Genomic DNA, 20,716 nt, shown 5'->3' on the forward strand with positions numbered 1-20,716 from the left:
AAAAAAACCAACACAAACCACCAAACAAACCGGTAGCACATAAGCAGAGTCTTTTTAAAGAGAAATAAAACATAATTTCTGATTAATCTGCAGCTGAAGCTAAGAAACCCTATTTTTGTAGCACAGAGCAGCACTCATTGGTAGAATCTAACAAGGTCACTAAGTGTCGAGAAGTCCCGTGCAGACTAAACTATTCTGTGAACCCAGAAAAATTGGAACTCCCCGTCTTAGAATTCAGAAAATGGTGATTTCTCGCTGTGAGACCAACCTTACAGAAACTGATCAACCACCTCCACTGCCAAATGCAGATTCTGCTACAACTTCAACTTGCCAAACCCTTCATTGTAACTCACGTGCTCAGAGGATGCGATACAGATTGGAGTTTGTAGCATTCCCTCACCAGTGCATTACATTGTACTCCTTAGAACAACTAACTATTGATGAAAACCTGAAAAGACAGAGGGGGACAGATTTATTCATGAAGAACAGACTCGAGTCGGACTATTGCAAGATGAGCCTGAGCTGAGAACTAACAGGAAAAATCTGAATCATATGACCAATTAGAATATAAATAATAATATCCTGTGTCAAATAGTAACTCAAAAGGCAGAAACACTGGCTTTAACATCTTTTACTGCACTTGTTTCCTCAGCTTTTAACACATAATGGGCATTGGCTGACCTATATGGAAAACAGATTATAATCTAAATCATAATAAAATCTATATGTTTAGTAAATACCTTTATAAATCCTTTAAGGAATCTCAATCTTTGACAGAAATAAAATTAATTGGCTCTTCACCATTCATAGTTTGCTATTTGCTTTGGTGCCAGTTTGAACACTGAAATTCTGACGTGCAATGTATTTCTAGTAATAAGTTTAAGACTGTACTGGCATGGGTATGACAATGACAGGTGTGTTACATCACAGGGATGTGTTCTGGAACCCTCCATTACTTTTACTGAAGTCCCATAGTCCTGATTTTTTACGTCTAGAGCTTTTTGCATTTGAGTTCAATTTTCTGACATTTGCGCCCTTTCTGGGGAAAGTAAGAATTCTGGTGAGTCAGAAGAGGGATTCCTGTATGGACGCTTAACTTTTAGTGACTAATACTATTAAACAATTGCACCTTCTTCATCTATTGAGGTACTACAACATCAGAAATTCCAGTGGGAATCTCTGAATTTTTGCCGATACTTTTACGCATACAACTGACTATTATTTTAACAGGATACAAAACTTCACTAAGGCTATGGTGGCAGACACATATCTGTGATTCGAGTCTGAGAATCCTGTAACGAGGGGGCTAAACTGCAGGCAGCCTGCCCAGCACATTCCCTCTGCTGGCCTGCGAGAGACGCCGAAGCCCCTCGCTGCCGCCAATCAACCAGTGCTACAGCGACCACAGGGCTCCCTCTGGTGGGGAAGAGCAGCCACAGCCGACTGAATCGGAAAAGCTCGAGCTCCCACTTATGAACTGTTTCTTCAGCATGGTCCCACACGAAAGAGTGAGAGGTTTTGTAAGAAGAAAAAAAAAAAAAAAACCAACACAAACCACCAAACAAACCGGTAGCACATAAGCAGAGTCTTTTTAAAGAGAAATAAAACATAATTTCTGATTAATCTGCAGCTGAAGCTAAGAAACCCTATTTTTGTAGCACAGAGCAGCACTCATTGGTAGAATCTAACAAGGTCACTAAGTGTCGAGAAGTCCCGTGCAGACTAAACTATTCTGTGAACCCAGAAAAATTGGAACTCCCCGTCTTAGAATTCAGAAAATGGTGATTTCTCGCTGTGAGACCAACCTTACAGAAACTGATCAACCACCTCCACTGCCAAATGCAGATTCTGCTACAACTTCAACTTGCCAAACCCTTCATTGTAACTCACGTGCTCAGAGGATGCGATACAGATTGGAGTTTGTAGCATTCCCTCACCAGTGCATTACATTGTACTCCTTAGAACAACTAACTATTGATGAAAACCTGAAAAGACAGAGGGGGACAGATTTATTCATGAAGAACAGACTCGAGTCGGACTATTGCAAGATGAGCCTGAGCTGAGAACTAACAGGAAAAATCTGAATCATATGACCAATTAGAATATAAATAATAATATCCTGTGTCAAATAGTAACTCAAAAGGCAGAAACATCATCACTAAAAATTAAAAGGAAAGGCTTTTATAGTAAGAAATTAACTTTGCCAGTCAAGTGAATGTTTCTTAAACAACTGTTGATCCATTACCAGTTGTTTTGCTCAAAGAGATATGCATACTTATTTAAACAGGAGCTCATTAACACATTAGCTTCTACTTATTAAGACGAAAACCAGCATAACAATAGTACTTCCTTTGGGACATTGATTTTAACAACTGCTCTTTAGGTTTGCTTCAGACTCCCTCCGAATTTCATTTCTCTAGTTTCTTAGCTGCAAACTCCACAAGGAAGCTGGCACTGCAGCTGTTACCATGATCACTGTGAGGACTTCAGTCGGTATAGAAACTGTGGTTTAACCTACCTGTGTTTAGTTAATGCAGTTGTTCCAACACTGTTTTCCACAATATTAAGGCTTCTTCAAAGCTGACAGAATAGATTAACATGCATAGGTAAAACATAGACCAGATAGAAATGTTTAAGAACTTCCAAGTTTACGTTTATTTTTCCACTAAAGTTAGTTTCCTTTGTGCTTTCCTAAACAATTCATCATTTGCAACATGATCCAAGATTCACCTTAGACAATCCATTATTAATACTGAGTTCTTTGCAGATGAAGTCTCAGTGGGGCTAAAAAACACCCTCCAAAACAAAACAACCAAAAAAAACCCCTAAACCCTGCCACTAACCAAAAAACAGTCTCAAAGCACTCATAACAAAATAGAGGGAGTCAGACCATTGTCAAATGATAGTTAATAACTGACAGAGTATTGCATTTGTACATAAGGTTTGGAGCTCCAGAAGATACAAACCAGTAATGACACCAAGCAATGTACTGAATCACTAGAAAAAAACACCTGTCCCAGTTGATGTTCCAAGCAACGCAATTGCACCGCTGAAGAGACTGCAGCTCTGATTTTGTACCATAATTGAGCTCAGCAACAAAAGAAACAGGAGATATATGTCAGGACAGGGACTGGAAAGCTGATCTTTTCTTCGGTTTGTTACTGAGTCATTTCACAGCTGTAAACACGAGCATCTCTGCACTGAAACCTAGCACCTGAGCCACTCTCATTCAAACCCAGTAAACATGAAGACCACGGCTACACCGCCCGCTCAGGGCAGCACGTGGTGTAAGCGGAGTATATATTCGTCATCGTCATGAAACAGACTCAGGAGATGAACAAATACATAGAACACCATAAGGTCAAAATATTACACATTCGGATAAATAACTCCTGCCATCCCCACACATACTCATTTTCTCCACCAAATGCTACATTTGCATCTTTGCCAAGAGAATTTGCACAATTGCCAAAGCGAAGATTGTATGATAAAAAAAGAAACCGAGTTCCTAGATCTCCATTTATCATATTCTCTGAAGCTATAACTTATGCCATAAGAAAATAAAAGTAATAAAAAGGATGGTTAAGTCATCTTTTCTCCACTTCTTCCTATTTCTTATCAAACAATTTGGGGAGAAAATGGCAGAGAATCTAGACTATTTTCAGTTTGATGCATAGATTATTAACCAACATCTGCATTTTCTCAGCAGCTCAAATCTGAAAGGTCCTGTTATAATCAGTTTTTCAGACACTGTTGTTTCTGTAATGATTGAATGAGTATCTTAAGAAACTGTAACTTGTCACTGTCTATAAGTTTTCTTCTTTCTCTCCACTTAAAATAGCTGCATTATGAAATTTTGAGCATTATAGATTTTTTTTTTGATTTTTTTTTTACGCCACCATAGCATGTAATGCTGGATTTGAATCTCAGAAGTATGGAGTTACAAGCTGCTGATAGATTCCTAGAGAAGCAGTCTTTCTGTTGTCCCACTTCCATTCCTTCATGAATTCTTTCATTTGAGTGTTTATAGTAACTTTGAAGGACCTTACATTTGTATGGTTTAGTGGAAGCAAAAGATTTACAGCATCTCTAACTAGATACTCAGAACTGAATATTAAAATTCAGTGCGACACTGGAAAAATTAGAAGGAAATGAGTGTATTTCCCTTTTACTTCTTTTGTACTTTTGCAGACTTTAATTATCATAGTCAATCATTCTAATACAATTTCACAAATACTGATTAAATATTTGTTATAGTAATTTCTGGCAACATTACTTGTCATTCAAATATCTGGCAATGTCATTTGTCAGCAGAAATTACTTCACAAACAAATTTTACAAAGGAATATCTTTTGGCCTCAGTCATTGCTGCCGAAAAAGCAGAAGAGCATTGTAAAGCTGCTTCACTTCGATGAAATTCAGTGGTATCCAGAGACAGTCTCTCCCCGTTAAGCAATGATTGCCATTTCTAAAGAACTAATTTCACAAGGTTATGTCAAAGGGTATTTGAAAAGACAAAACTGGGGCAACTGTTTTTTGATCCAGCAAGCACACTCAATCACAACAACATGTCCAGAGAACAGAGAACATCTTCACATGGCAAGTACCTTTGGGCTTAACAGGCACGTGCCTCCTTTGGAGAACTCCAGCTTTTCCCATCCCTCTAAACCCATGTACACTTGCAAGTCTTTTCACAAAATGGCAAAACTATTTCTCTATGATTACTCCTTCTATTGAGCAGTGGAGCAAATTGCTCCCAGCACCTAGTGATCAAATTATCTTGTCCAGTAAAAGCAGACAAAGTGATTAAGAGTTCACAGCAGTATCAAATCTAACTTAACCAGCTCAGAGGCCCTACCACAGAGAAGGATGAACATGTTCATGACTGAGACCGTGTACGGTGCCAGAGTCATGTTACATTACTATAAACAAAAAAACCCAGCAGAATAAAATAAAAATTTGATTACTCTTAGCAACAAAGCAGAACTGCAGTGTAGGCAATATTCAGGGAGATCAATCCAGAGAAGAAATCTGCATCCTCTTTGGAAGATGGAATTAATGAAATCTAATTTTTCTATGAAATACATCTATTTTTTCAAAGTATCAGACAGCTGGGATAAAACAATGAAGTTCCTACCTGGACTTCTCCTAGGCTTGGAAATATTTAAACACCAGGCTCCGATTCTGAAGTGGAAAATCAAAGATAATAACAGATTTTTCCTGGATGGAGAAACCAGTGAATACTATGCAGTCTGCATTTGTGTATTTCCACACCTGTTATTTAAAAAGATTTCTTTTGAACAGCTCTAAAATATTTGGAATGCATAAGAGCAATTCAGAGTTATTTTATACTATGATCTTAGAAGGCAAAAACATATAGACAGCACCCTTTATTCTGAACTGTCATTTGTTTTCTGCTCCCATGAGAATGCAATTTCACTAAGACTTCTAGAGAATTATCAAACACCAACGTAACTTGGTTTTTTACGTAACTTTTGACTACAAGTGTTTCTGGCAGACAGGTGAGCACGTGGCACTGGCAATGTCTTCCTGCATTAAGACAAAGATGTCATGTTTCCACTACACAGAGAAAGGTTTATGTAACAATTGTACCATCCTGCACAAGCGAGCCTGTAGCAGCAAGGGAACTCCCAGAAAGAAAGTTTGGATAAGTTTTTCCTCCCTCATTTCCAAAAATACAACTTTGTATTTCTGGTTTGAGAGCTTTCATTGTTGCAGGTGCTCTATGCTGCACTAGAGAAACATGGTGCTTGCAGAAACAGTTGACAGTTAGCAGCAACTCGGGCTGACTTTAGTGTTGTCTTCTGGGATATCTGTCATGTTCTCCTCCAGTTCTGCAGAAACAAAAAAATTATAAAGTCAATTCACAAAAAATTATACCATCCAATACTAAGGATAATAAAAGCTGAATTCAGCCCCAGTAACTCTTATATGCTACAACTCAGGTAGACACTGACATGAATATGTCATAAGGCAGGTGTTTGAAACGTTTTAAACAGGCTTTAATGCTTGAAAATGTCCCCAATCCTTCAGACTGTAAACAAGACAATACACACAAAGAGCAAAACTTCACGTACTGATGAGGTTTCCTGACCCAATTCGGGCCATGCGCCCAGCAGTTTTCTCCAGCTCCTTTATCATGGACTGTTCAAAGGCCAAGGCAGCAACTCGAGAAAAGAACTCTTTGACATTTTCCCCTGGGAAACAGGACAGAAATTATGGTTTTTTTACAACTGCATATCAACACACGATCAAGCACAAGCAGTACATCCATGAACACATCACTCCTCAATACGGGGACAGAACAGGCCTCTCCAACAATCTGAGTCACACCCCATTCTGATCACTGCAGAGAGAATTTCTCAGTTTCTTACTCTGGAATAAGTGTACCCTGTACCGTACCTTTATTTTTAGTCAGCAACAGAGAGAACTCAGTTTGTGGTATAATCTTTTTTCATTGCTAATGTTGAGTAGTGGTGCACGTGTGTATTTATGTAACTACCTATGAATTAAACATGCTTAGACATTGCACAGCAGCTCACGTACTCTTTTCTGTAAACATGACAGTGCAAGCACACATAAAAACGCTCAAATAAAATCAACTGTTAATAAACCTGAAGTTTCCAGTAGCAACAAAATCCAAGAACAGAAAAAAACTCCCAAAACCTACATGAGAATGGAAGGCATAAGGAACTTTAAATTCTTCCCACTTTAACGTAAGCCTTTGAGGTTATGCTATTTTCACATTACCTGTTTTGGCTGAAACTGACCAGTATTCTGCCTGCATCTCATTGGCAAAGCGGATGGCATCAAGCTCTGTCCTTTCACACACAGCATCTGACTGAGTAAATAACATGCAATAACTTTAACACAAGAAGTGCACCTGGGCTGGTACATAGAGGTACCGCTAGCATCTATACTGTCATAGTCCAGTTTTCACAGTGGCTTTTCTGGCCTTGCCTTAGAACTTGGAAGCAGACATGATTGCAAGAATACTCAAGTACTTAGTACTGCTTTTAACATTGAAGTTTCCATTCATCTCCCACAGCACTGAAATAAAAAAACAGTTAACAAATGTGACCATTGTATCTAACCATACAGTGTGGTAGGGAGCTACAAAGACAACAGCTTTGAGTTGAAGGACCTACTAATCACAATGGTTCTTTGGGTTTAATTGTTCTTCTCTGTCTCAGATCCTTTCTTCTACTCCATCTACTTTTACTATGTTTTAACACAATGGCCTTCCCCCCTTTTTATTTTTGCTTCTTCTTAAGACTAAGATTTCTTGCCCCTTCAATGGATTTTACCTTCTTGCACTTAATCCTTGCACAATCCTTTGCTTTGCTCGTCTCCTTTTCAGTTGAAAGTGCTATCATTCTAAAATCATAAACTAACTCACAGTAAGGAATTCTAGCTTAGACAAGAATTCAGATCTGCATCCTCAGAGGTCTGGCACATCTAGCTTTTACCGCATCTCAGAAAAAGCAGCACAAGCAACATAAAGTACCAGAAAAATTGACAGACATGCAGCTTTCTGGGACTTACTTTCAGTGAAGGCTAAGAAACAAACTGTTTAAGTGATACTGTGGCAGCTAGGGGGAAGGGGAAATAAATAAAAAAATAAAAATCAACTAAGCAGAAACAGCAAGTTTGTTTTGAAATTTTTAAGAATTACGTATTGTGTACTGAGAGATAGAGAGACATACACAAGACTCAGAATGCTATAGGGTGAGTGCTTTAGAGCCTGATCTGAAAATGGTGTCACAATTAAGTAAGAATTCTTCCCTGCTTCAGAATAATGAACACACTGTCCCCCAAAAAACCTCAAAACCTCCAACCTTCAAGATCATCAGGCACTCTTATTCTGTGCACCCAAATTTCCTCTGCCTTTTCAGTTGTTTGTATGTGCTTGGAAGATGTCATGCAAGGAACGGAAATAGGGATATTTCACTAACTACCCATTTTTTCAGAAAATGTCTTCTTAAATTCATTCCATATGTGTTGTTCTTTTTACCTGTGACCTTCTTTCTGTTTAGGTTTTTCCCTCAAGACTTTTATCTCAACAACACTGTGCACAACTTGTAAGGGAAATTACTTAAGGAACTAGGGGAAATCTGATTTCCTAATCTGCATTTACTGACCACCAAATCTTTTTTTGTTCCAACCAGAAAGATGAAGCTGGAATCTGGCTCATTCTCCCTCAATGCATCTTCTAGCCACTGTCTGAAATACAAAAGAGAAATACAGAATCAAAGGGACCGAGGAATATAGAAGAAACTGACAGACAACAGGGTCACAAGAAAAGTGAGAGGATGAACTTATGTGACAGTATCAAAAGCCTTTTCTTCTAGAGAGAAAGAGACCAGGAGCTATTCCAACTGCTTTGAATACATACTTTCTGCTAAGGTGAAGTTCAAACATGCCCACCGTATAGTATACAAATTCAACAATGATTTTAGGACCCAGAGAGGGTATTTATCAGTATAAGGGAGGGGGCAAAGTTTTGATTGAGATAAGGAACAAGAAAACAAGAAGCAAAGGAAAAAAATGGGAACAACATAGCAGATTAGATACAAATGAGAATAAAGTGGGAATAAAGAGTGAAATTATCTATTCAGCATTATAAAACTAGCTCCCTATGAAGGCTGCATGATTCCTGTCTTATAAGCCTTTGTATTTTTGTTACTCTGGCAATCAAGTTCCTCTTGAGTCATCCAACATAAGTCAAGGAGGGAAGGGAGTGTGTGTGTGTGTGGGAAATCAGGTTCACAGGCTTCAATTATTTTCAGCCAAGCAGAGACACTAATATATATATTATTTTACAAAGTCCTATGTAAATGAGCTAAGTACCACAGCAGCACTGTAAGGAAATAGTCTAATACACATTCAAATAAGATAGTACAGATTGTGAAGAAACTTGTACCTGCATTACAGTCAGAACACCAGGTTAGAAATACATACGCTCTGAGCTGGTGACAACAATGTGGATCATAGATCCATGTAGGGTTAAAAGCAGAACAAGTTTACTCATAACAATTAGTGTGCTGCTGTAACCAAACCATTACGAGTACCTGAACCAGTAAGTTTAGCTATATCTGCACATACTTTTAGTGCTTTCTTCCCTCTTTTTAACAGCCCATCTCCCACCAGATTCACTACAAAAGCTAGAGAAAGAAAATAATTTCGGGCTAGCAGTGCACCTGGAAAAGGAGAGCTTCTTGAGACATTATGCATCAGATGCATCTCATCAATTTCACCATTTGCATCAAGTGCCAGCCTATTATTCTTTTTATAGCAAATGGCGGGGGGAGAGGGAAGAGAAGAGATGCTTTTGGGGTGCACCTAATCTCTTCCTGCATGCCTAGTTTTGGAAGGATCAAACTCTTACTGAAGTGCCTTTTTCTCTCTACTTATATAAAGGAAGTCAAGGGTAAGTATTTCAAATTTATGCTCTGCCTTTTCTTCAGAAAAATCCCACCCTACATAATCCAAACAAGTGAACATCACTCTTCATTGTGACTGTCATTCTTCATTTCTTAGCTCAGTAGAAAATACACTTGTAATCCAGCAAGTTCTCAGCAACTATGGGCTATTTGAGGCAATTAAACTTGCTATAAAAGCTTTGCAGGCTAAGCCAAAATACAGAAACTTACTTGGTGTGATCCAAAGTCTGAATATCAGCCAGATCAAACACTGTTATAATAACTGCAATAAAAGACAGTAACAGAAAAAAAGTAATTAAGTTAGAAAGTGTATCAGAAGTCTCTCCAACTCATCTGTTGGAGAACACAAACATGTGTTTGTTAAACAGAAAGAATGTTTACATATAAAGTGCAAGAGCAGATTTAACACAGAGGAGATGAGAGATTCTCCATTTCTCTTCCTCTCTATTCCTCTTACTTCTCTAGCACGCAGTAAGTCTGAGGTCCTCAGGCTTCAACCTTAGTTAGTCTTTACCTGTAGTTTGCAATCTGTAGTGCTATTATTTTTTTATTTTGGGACCACTTTAATTCCTGCAGAAATTGTCTCTTACTAAAGAGAATGCCAGAAGCATCCACTTCTAACTACAGCAATAATCTTACCCAAAACCAAATTCTTTTCCCCCTAGACACAAGTGCCAATTTTTATCACTGCATCATCAGAACATTCAGAGCTTGCAGGTGTAACAACATATCAATTCATAAGCTTTTTAGTCCCTTCTTCTCTCCAATAACAGACAATTCATACCACTACACTGTGACTACAGGTACCTTTCCAAGGAGCACATACGCATAGATGTTTCTGTATAAAGTACAACCTCCTGTCACAGCCAGGATCAAATTAATATTGTTCTCACCCTCTGCTCCTCGGTAGTAAGCAGATGCAATGCACTTGAACTTTTCTTGACCTGCTGTGTCCCATCTGTGCAATGGGGGGAAAAAAAGAAATTTCAGGTTAATGAAACCCAGCGTAACCTGAGTAAACATGCTAATGAAGCAGCAGACTGGTACAAGTCGGAGAAGAATGTGATACCAGAGCAGTGTTACCATCTGGAACATGTTATTCATTAACTACAGATAGAAATACAGTAAAGCTCTATTATTTAATGAAGACATTTGAACTCTGTTTTTATCTTTTTCTTTTTTTTTAATACTTGTCATTTTGGAGACACAATTCAAATATTTGTATTCTGCACAGTAATACCCTTTACTTAAAATATTTTTTCCTCATCTATGTCATTTGCATATATTTCTAGTGCAATCTAATTTTGAAAGTTGTCTGTACCTAGTATTACTAGCTAAATCATATGTTGGCCCATATCAGAATCTTGCAATACACAATATCTGTCCATACACTAAAAATTAGAGACCTACAGCTCAGTCCACCGGGTACTAATGACACCATTAAAGAAAACCAAGAAAGTGCTTCCTATTAATGATCAAGATATGCAGTCCTCTCAGCTACTGCCAGCACTACAGAGATTTGGGGTTTTGTTATACCCTAGTACTGCCAGTCATGGGTACTTGCATATTTATCTTATATGGAAATCTCTCAGCAAAAGGGGGCACTAGTGCTTATCATATGGAAAGACACTGAAGATTCTGCCGATAATGATCCTGAAGTTTAGTAGCTCATGAACCTTATTATTTCAGCTGGAAAAATACGCATCAGTCTACATTTTTAGAGAGACTCAAGTTCCAAAAGGATAGAGCCTGGCAGAATTCGCAAGAACAGAATGGCACTGAAATCAGTGGGAAATGGATTTCTAAGTATTTTTCGATAAATCCCACTAGCTGTCCATTTATCATCAATAATATCTCAGAAAAAATGTGTTCCCAAGTCAAAAGTTTTCAAAATTCATGCACTAAAATAGTTCAGGCAAAGCATCTTGTTTCTACTCTAGGTCACACTACAGCATAGATAATTCAATAATGCCCTCTACAGAACAATACTCCTAGCCACTGGAGATACCAAAGGACATCCTTCAGCAGAACCAAACCACAAGAGAAGCATAGGATTTCTACTAGTGTGATAAACAAAGCTTAAAATCAAAGATTCTAGGTTCACTTTCTAATAAAAACACTCAAGTCTTTCTACGATTTGGGGAAAATCAATTAGTCCCTAATTAAGAGATGCTGAAATCACTTGACATCTTGCCATTAATTTCAATGGCTCCAGGAATAAAACCCCTGGTAAAGTTCAGTGCCAAGTCCAGTGCTCAGTGTGCCTATTAAACTCAAACAATAGAATGGTGTAACAGTAGAACTACACAAACACTGTGGCAAAACCTGCCACTTCTCTTTCAAGAAACTTGAGAAAAAAGGCAGAACTCCACTGAAATAGCGCAAGACATCCAAGATGAATTTTCATTGATAAATTTACATCATTTCTTAGGGATCAGAAATCCAGGACAGTAAAATTTTTAATAAAATTGCAAGTCCAGGTACAGAATCTTATTTTCAGATCACATTATTCTTTGTGCAATTTTCTTATTTTTAAAAAAATCTTTATTCCACTAGAGCCTGCAGCCATTACAGTTCTGCTGAGATTGTACTCTGTGCAACGGTTAACCATGCTGTTTCAACTTACATCTGGAGATTGTATGGAATTCCAACTATTTCAAAACGTTCAATTTCAAAATCCACTCCGATGGTCGCCTTGTAGTCTCGGTCAAAATTATCTTTACAAAATCTGCAATTAAAAAAAAGAGATGAAATACTAACACCCAACTACAAGTATCTGCAAAACTAACACTACGTAGAGTAAATTATGAAGACAAGAATTAAGTAACTGTAGAGTCACTATATATTGCAGAAGCATATATAAGACCACCAAAAAACTAATTAAAAAAAACCAAAACATACTGGATAACAAACTAGAAAGCATATACATCTAGTAAGATCTAAGAATGAGATGAGAATCAGAAAAAAAAAATCTCTGGACTGCCAAGGCAGATACAGTATCTTACAGTTTTAGTTACAAGGGAATGTATTTTGGGTCATAAATAATTACCCAAATGATTAATCAATGATATTATAAACTTACCATATCTGCTTAAGAATGGGAAAGAAATAATAATAATAAAACACAAACATAGAGAGAAAGCTGTTATGGTGATCACAAGCTGCAGAAATTCAGTGGTCTTCTCACTGAACTTATATACAAAAAACATAAGAGCTGTTTTTAACATCTGGTAAAGAATCAAATAACTATTCTTTAATCTTATTTAATAAGCTGCAGAAAAACTGGAGCTTCCCTCTACAGTCTTGCAGCTGTAGAAATAAGTTCAGGTACCCCCCCAAGAATGACCTAAAGTTGTTTCAGTGAACAACCCTACAAGTAAGAAGAAAACATGAAACCAAGACTCAGACACTGGAAAGATTATATTTTTTTTTTCCACCTCTGATGGTTTACTTTTAAACAGGATTTCTAAATGCATCATATTTGACTGGATAAAAATAGTTTAGAACATCACATATACTAACTTAAGTGCCAGAGCATGACTTTCTGTGTCAGTATATTAAGTCTGTTTTGTCTTTTATTTAATAACAAAAGCATGGTTTAAAACAGAAACATGAAGTACTACCCTGAATGGACAGAAACAGAAACATTGTAACGTTTATTTGAGAAAAAGCAGAATCAAACCATCTACTGAGATCTACTGTACCTGTTGATAAGGCTGGTTTTCCCAACATACAGATCTCCTACTACAACCACTTTGGATATTTTCAGCCTGTAATAAATATTTGAAAGTATTACAAGTTTTTGGTAGCAATTTCAACATTCTCTCTTTAAAAATTCTGATTTAGACCCTTAAATTGCAAGTGATGAGCACATGCACCTGTGACTCCAATTTACCTAAATGTCACTGTGCTGCAGGGTCAGAGTCTCAAATTTTAAGAAAAAAAGAAAAAGAACCAAAAAACCCTCTGGAGCAGAAATAGTCCATTTCTTACTCTGCATAATCTTTTTCTTAAATATAATCCAGTGGGGCATAAATTCCATTAATTTTTTTTTTACTATAGGTATATACATTTGTCAATTTGCACATAAGACCATAGAGTATCTGCATCCTCTTCATTAAAATTAATCACAAGTTTCTCATTGACTTCTAATAATAAAAACCAAATTCTAAGGGCAGAATCAAAAAATGGGTAATAATAAAATAACCCTTTGCAGAATTTGTCTCCGAAAAAAACCAATAAACCCACATGGTTAGAGCCAATACATTTTTTTACTATCTATCTGGAATAATATTAAGCTGAAGATGGCTTCATGCAAATAATCCTCTTTGCTCTGGGTCCTCCCACAGAATACAGCAGATGGGCTTTAGGTGACTCAGCCTGCATTCTTAAAATTGAAATGTAGTGTATCTTTTAGGAGATACAGGTGGATAAGTGAATGTAAGTGTATTTGTTGACCTAAACTTGGATTGACATCTCCTGTGCACATGCTTCAAAAATGGCTTAAGAGGTTTAATGTTCTTTTATATTAAAGAATGGCTTTTTAAACAAATGAAATAATCTTCTATTGAATACTATTTCTGGTTGTATCAGGCTTCTATGTGACACTGATTCCAAGTTATCTGTTCTAAGTTGCCTAAATCTTGATTGGTAAACTGTATTACTAATATTTCCGAAAAAAAGATGCATTTTGTGTGCCAGTCAGTGTGAGTGGGTGGCCGCGGGCCCCTAAACTGCTGACATGTCTCTGCCTGATTAACTGTTACTGATAAAATGCTGAATAAAATCAATGACCTTAAGGAAAGTGCAAAAAAGTAAGCAATGGTTTAGAGGCGTGTGTTCCATTAATTCATATTGAAAAAAAACACCCTAGATTCGACAGTTTAACACATTGATGGAATATCAAGAGACTCTTAAATACAACATTAGCTACTGAATTTCTCAGACTACATTTCCAAATGACAAAGAAATATTCCATTACTTGGGATAATAGAAGAGGAAGATAATGGTTTTTCCTGTCAAGCTTTACAATTACTGTACAAAACACTCAGTTGTCTGTCCCTCCTATCCCTGTCACACCAAAAAAATGACCCAATAAGAATCATATCTAGAGAGCAGTGGCAGAAAAGCAGTTTAATTTTATTCATAATGCCAAAACTAAACCTTTTAAGCTCTACTCTGCTATCACAATAAACAAACTGGAGAGTTGGTTTACTCTGGAAATAAAAAAGAGCAAATAGATTTTGATTACGGAGGGAAAAAATGCCTCAATTAATGAAAGCATATCTTGCTAGCAAACTTGTCCAGACGCTTGTAACAAATTTACATGAAACTAAGGCAGAGATTGTGCTTCTACAAACCAATAAACTCAATTATTTCTCTCAAGGAGATATTTTGGCTTTAAATTCTTTTTAGCAAGAGTTGTGCTTAAAGATGAATATCATGACAAGTCGTGTTGTAATCAACAACTCTAGATTTGAAAGAATAGTGAGCTAATTGTCAGTATTCAGAGAAGCTCCACTATATGAAAGATCCTTCACACTGGAACACAAAAGCATTTATCTCTAAAACATACAGCTATTTATTTTAACTGAATGGTGATAATTTCTAACACAGTTTAGCTTTCTTGCCTTGCTTCAGGAATTAAATCAGTATTAGTAACAGTTCTGGGAGAGAGATGATGTGGAAAAAAAACCAAACACAACACCTTAAAAATTATTAGTAAGGCACAAAGCAGTTTATTTGGCTTTTTCAATGCTCTATATTTACCAGAATTTTGCTCCAGTTTTAAGGAAACATTTAAGGGAACTTCTCAGCACATGTACTTCTAAAAGACTTAAGCTACGTTCTTAGGTGTTTCAAGCAACTTAGAACTGCTGTATGTTTGTATCTCCTCAAAGCCATTATTAACTGCGCATTTAGAACACCAACAGCAAATACACCAAGGTTAGATCTGCCCAATTTCTTATAACTGCTCTAAAATATGATTGCCAGACTGACTTGCATGTGCAAAATTCAACACTAATTTTAAACAGTTAAACTTTTGAACTACGAGTTTAGCTCAAAGTTGCTGAACAGCTATTTGTCACTAAACAACTCCAGTATTTTTTCAATGCTACTTATGCCAGCGGAAAAAGTATCTTTGACAATTATGGGAAGAAAAGGCACTTTATTTGTTTACTGTCAAACAGGTCAGAGAACTGCCATGTGCATGGGCTTAACATGCTGGAGTGAGGAAGATGAGGAATGAGGAAAGAAAAGCCTATGAAGGAAGCAGGCTACAAAGAGCTTAAAATACTTTCTTCATTGCATATGTGGCTTATTATAAACATACCCAACTGTTCCAGTGCTCTGCTGACAAGCAGTCCTGACCTGTGCATGGAAGTGCTCTTTGAGCTGCAGACAGGCCTCAGGTGTGTACCACTGAAAATAGGAGAGAACAGCTACTGGGGTAAACCATGCAATGTCTACTTTTCAAGAAGTCAAATCAGCAAGGAAAAAATAGGTAAGATGATTAATTCAAAGAGTTTGTCAAGCACAGGGATACCCTAGCATAAGAAAAGGGATAGCTTGGGTTAGAAGCCAGTAAGGCTTCCCCACAGTTATGTTTGTAAAAACTCCTTTGGACAGTGCCATCATTTGACCACCTTTCTGAGTGTCAGCATCCAAGCACTAGCAAAACTTTCACAGTTGAATACATTTGTTTATAGTTCTGTACAATAGCAAGTACCTTAAATTATGCCAGTAATCTAAGACACACAATACTAACATAGATGGGAGCATACTACCAGCAAGTCATTATTACTATGAAGTCTTTTAGATCTCTTATATCTGTGAAGCATTGTTATTATTATTAGTTTTTAATTACACATTAGTTAAAAACAAGGAAAAGTTATCTTACCTTATATTTTCTTAAAATAACCATGGTGGTTTTCATAAAATTAAAAGCAAAATATGTGTCTGAGATCAAGCACGGAAAATAGTGCTAACTCCCTTAAAAGGATCTGAACAGACAGAATTGTAATTCCTTGTCCTTCCCTGTCCTTAACCCTTCTATTATACTTCAAGTAAAAAACTCTTTGGGGATATGAATGATCTTTTCTGTCTATACTTCTACAGTGCCTACATCATTTGATCTACTGTATGACTAAGATTCCTATACAAACAGAAAACGAAAATTGCCTCAACTTCTTCAACCAAAAGCTCCATATAGATCTAATTAGACTTTTTGCATATTTAATATCAGCTATGGTTCTCATTTCCCCTCAGTGTAGGAACTCTTTAAGCATGTAATTATTAATGTTTGGCTGAAATAACTAGATATTACAAGATAAGACTTTTGTGGCAAGAGTCACTTTCTCTAAATGTTAAAAAAAAAAGAAATAAGGATTATTAAAGACATCAGCATTGAATGGGAACACGAGGCCACATTCACCTTTGAAAGAAATCCTTAAACAATATGTAATTTTAGCAGAAGGCAACAACTATACATTAAATTAAAACAGTATTAGCACAAGGGAAAGACATCTCATTGTGGCAGGTGATACATACTGTGATCAGAGGGATAAAGAATGCTCACCTTGGGAAACTGAGAGATTATTCTGTCTCTACTCACTGGAGGAACCAAATGCATTAGGTTGGACTTCATCCTCCAAATTCAATTAAATTCTACCAGGCAGGAAATATGTAAAGAGAAACATATTATTCAGGAATTGCCACAATACAGGGAAAATGTGATTAAAAACATTTTTTTCCTTTCAGTACAATCGTAGTTCTTTGACTTTATTTGCGTTAAAGAAAAATCTGTTCTTACGTAAAAGGGACCACTTCAGTATACACAGCTGTAGTAGCAAACTGTGGCTTTTTGAAATTACAGGGCCCCGATTCTAATTCCATAGGAGCACAGAGAATTATTCACTTAATGCAACATAAGTGATTGCACTTTAGCCCTCAAAGGATTTTGCAGTGTTTAATTTAAAAATCTTGCTCATCATTGTTTGAAATGCCTCTGCACTTAGCACATTCATAAGTGTTAGTGGATACCAGATTTCAATTGGTCAGAAGAACGGAGGAAAGATGAAGTTGCCACGATTCTCTGCACAACATCAAACTTTCACCCAAGATCAGCTCAGAAAGAATGAAATCAGTAGAGAATCTGACTTGGAAAACGAATAATGTTCACATGAAAATCACAAATGCATTTAGATATCCCACTTGAGACTTATCAATTTGGTTATGTAATGAAACCTCGTGGGTTGTTGGGGGAGGGGACCCTTAATAGGCTACCAATTTCTTCGTGGCATTCAAAAGAATGTTTCTAAGAAGAACATTCATCATGTAGCAAAGTGTAAGGAAGGACTCACCGTGCAGCAGCTGATGCAGCAGGATCCCAGTCACACAAACAGCTCAGCCGCTGCTGCGTGGCCATAGCAACAGGCTCGCAACAGCTCCCTTCCTCCCCTTCTCTTACCCATTGGGAAGGCGGAGTTGGAGTAATTTGACTGTACGCAGGGCCCTAGTTTTAAAAGGCCAACCTGGTTTTAGGGGCCATACTGATTCCTTTGATCAGAAACTGCTCCTTAATAAACCATATGGTCCCCTAATACTGCATACTAAAATAGTTCTGTTTTCTGCAAAGATATTTGTGTATATGGATACAAAGAGCAGGATTAACCCAGCAGACGAGGAGCTAACGGAGTGGGGAACTGTTACAGTGCTATTATTAAGCATAGTAGCAATTATAAAGAAACTCCTGAGGGATTTTTTCAGAATTTCAACTTTATTTCATCTCAGCTTTATAGAGTCAGGTTGTGCATGCCACCAATGAGACATTCTGAATTATATAAATGTCTTTGAATTATATAAATGTCTTTCTAGCCATTAGTAACCTTGCTTTCTAATGTACCAAACACTAAAGACAAGGAATAAAAAAACACACGGCTCTTTTGTATTGCCCAAGTATTGTTAATCAACTCATTAATTTCTGCTATTTATTTCATTAGGATTTAAATTTCCAAATTTCAGGATAAAAGAAAGCTCTCACCTTCTAATAGTCATATTTTGGTAATGCTGGAACAGGCTTGGACCTCTTAACATCCAGGAGAGAAGCCTCTCCATTTCCTGCTGCAGACTAAAAATGGTAAAGGGCAAATCAATGTGGACAAGTAATTTTAAATGAGTACAGTTTTACAACCCCATGCTAAGAAAAAATGCTCAACAAAAATGCTCGTTCACTACTTAGAGTTAATGTTTTATTCTCTTTTGCGAGGAATTGCTTTTAAATCACTTCAGGCACTCATGTGATCTCAACCATACTGAAACACCCACTTCCCCCAGAAGAATCCAGGTTTGCAGCTGACAGGTTATTCACCAAAGAAGGTGACATTACAATACTTATTACCATATGCGTAGTTCTATTTATCATGCTACTTGTGACCCTATAAAACCAGAGAGATCTAGACCCTTTTTATGGTGTGCTCCTGCCCTTTTGGCAAGTTTGAATGATTTTATGGCGATGCTAATATCTTAAATATAAGTTCTGAAAACAACAAAAACCTTGCCAGTTGGCAAGAGTTTCAAATGCTAACTTGCTTTCTTCATATTCTCCTAGTTCTAGTTCAACACATCCTAAGCATGTAAAAATGTCATGTGTACACAGGGTGACTCACTGCTCGTCTCCTAGAGCTCTTTCACAAACTAAGCTACCAAAAAAATCAATTCAACAATCTCAGTGAATCCAAAGCACAGGAGGGACCAAGGCAACCAAACAGAAACATTTTAAAACTGAGAGGCCACCTTCACTTACATTTAGTATATTTAATCTAAACCTCATGCACACATAAATATATCCCAATCTACAAACTTAACAAACTAGCCAAACCATTAGAGGAAAAAGATCAGCGATTTAAGAAACCCAAAGCTGCTAAAAATACTGAGAAGGATAGGTATTGAGATTCAGATTTCCTCCTCTTACAGAGCTGAAGGGGATTCCAGTCACTAGGGAGGACTGGGAACATAATGTCTCCATGGCACCACAACCCTCCTTATATCAATGTTGCAGGAATACTACCACCAGCAGACTCTGTGAATGGACAAAGGATTTGAGAAAGGCATTCAGAAGCTGTACACAACATCAGTTAACGTCATTACCACAAACTAAAATCTGTATTCTAAGCTATGGTGAAGGACAAAACAGAACAACCCACACCAAAAGGTCAAGAGCGGAGTTAACACTGAAGGACAAGAGAAGTCTCTGATCTTCTCCTGACCCTTCTACATTAAGAAAAATCCACATTCTTCCTATCGAAATAGGGTAAAACATTACAGATATGTAGTTAGCTGAAGTCCTATCTAATTCAGGAAAGTAACTTCTACTTTAAATAATCTGCTCTAAAAGACGGCTGAAAAATGAATCCTTTCCAGAAAATACTTTTTAAAGTAGTAATTTTTCTTTTATGCATTTTGAAGATCAACAAACCAGAATTTATTCCTGTGTTTTATTTTAATCCATCTGATCTGAATGATTTGGCTTTGTAAAATCCCATTTAAGAACTTTGATTATAATAATTGTTACTCAAACGTAATGAAAAACATCTCAACAACTTCTCTATTTGCAGAGAACTAACTTTTTATAGCATAAGCTGTTCAGAGTTTTCTTCCTGATGCCAGATCACATCTGGCAATCCAGAGCACCCTTCAGCTGTGCTAGCAACATTGCAATGATACATTCGCCCTGCCTACCATCCTCTGAGCAACACTATGCTTTTTAGCAGGATCATACTGAAAAACATGGCTGTCTTGAATACAGTTAAGTGAAACTAACTAATGATAATGGAAACCTCTGCTAGGCGTTCTAGCTGTTTATAGTTTCATTCTGGGGAAGACTAGGAAAGAAAGCCGAGTCCAGAGCTACTGAGCTCCCTTCAACCCTTGACCTCAAGGCACTCACCTGCTGCATCTCTGTCATTAACCCGACCACCATTTTGTTCAATCTGAATTTTGTTCGACATTGTTCAAACGAAATTACTTTAAAAACACGAGGTGAAGAGAGAGCCTCCCTCCACGCTTTAGCAGAGGCGAGCTAAAAGGGCCTCCGCGCGACAACCCCATGGCGGCATTTCTCGCCTTCCCTCACACGCTCCCCTCCCTGAGGGGCCGCGCCTCGGCTCCCGCGCTAGCAGCGTCCCGGCCCGCAATTCGCCAACTACGCCATCGTCGTTCCTCTCTCACAGCAGCCAACGTCAAACGCGGTG

At 37.4% G+C, this 20,716-nt stretch overlaps 1 protein-coding gene across 3 annotated transcripts; it reads right to left on the bottom strand.

Annotated features, from left to right (window-relative positions):
• Positions 1-2,631: 2,631 nt before the first annotated feature.
• RAB36 (RAB36, member RAS oncogene family) lies at positions 2,632-20,580 on the bottom strand. Of its 3 annotated transcripts, none has more exons than XM_014960791.1 (12): positions 20,413-20,580; positions 18,508-18,594; positions 17,044-17,132; positions 15,799-15,887; positions 13,169-13,234; positions 12,091-12,192; positions 10,358-10,422; positions 9,675-9,726; positions 8,163-8,244; positions 6,772-6,862; positions 6,099-6,218; positions 2,632-5,855 (listed from the first exon to the last, which is right to left on the bottom strand). In XM_014960791.1, exons 3-12 carry the CDS (start codon positions 17,110-17,112, stop codon positions 5,791-5,793), a joined length of 801 nt encoding a protein of 266 aa, XP_014816277.1. In that variant the 5' UTR covers positions 17,113-17,132; positions 18,508-18,594; positions 20,413-20,580; the 3' UTR covers positions 2,632-5,790. The 3 variants fall into 3 exon arrangements, with proteins under 3 accessions (XP_014816277.1, XP_014816283.1, XP_014816270.1); XM_014960797.1 differs by lacking the exon at positions 20,413-20,580 and adding an exon at positions 19,438-19,478; XM_014960784.1 differs by lacking the exons at positions 18,508-18,594; positions 20,413-20,580 and adding an exon at positions 17,828-17,924.
• Between the last annotated feature and the right edge of the window lie 136 nt (positions 20,581-20,716).

Source organism: Calidris pugnax, unplaced genomic scaffold (assembly GCF_001431845.1).
Source record: "Calidris pugnax isolate Ruff unplaced genomic scaffold, ASM143184v1 scaffold32, whole genome shotgun sequence".
Lineage (NCBI taxonomy): Eukaryota > Metazoa > Chordata > Aves > Charadriiformes > Scolopacidae > Calidris > Calidris pugnax.

What these genes read in the sequence shown, in the direction of transcription:
- RAB36 (XM_014960791.1), bottom strand. Translation starts at nt 17,112, where the DNA reads ATGAAGTCCAACCTAATGCATTTGGTTCCTCCAGTGAGTAGAGACAGA. An exon ending in CAGAGCACTGGAACAGTTGG is followed by an intron (nt 13,235 to 15,798) that starts GTATGTTTATAA and finishes TATTTATTACAG; the next exon opens with GCTGAAAATATCCAAAGTGG. An exon ending in TGGGTCAGGAAACCTCATCA is followed by an intron (nt 5,856 to 6,098) that starts GTACGTGAAGTT and finishes TTGTTTCTGCAG; the next exon opens with AACTGGAGGAGAACATGACA.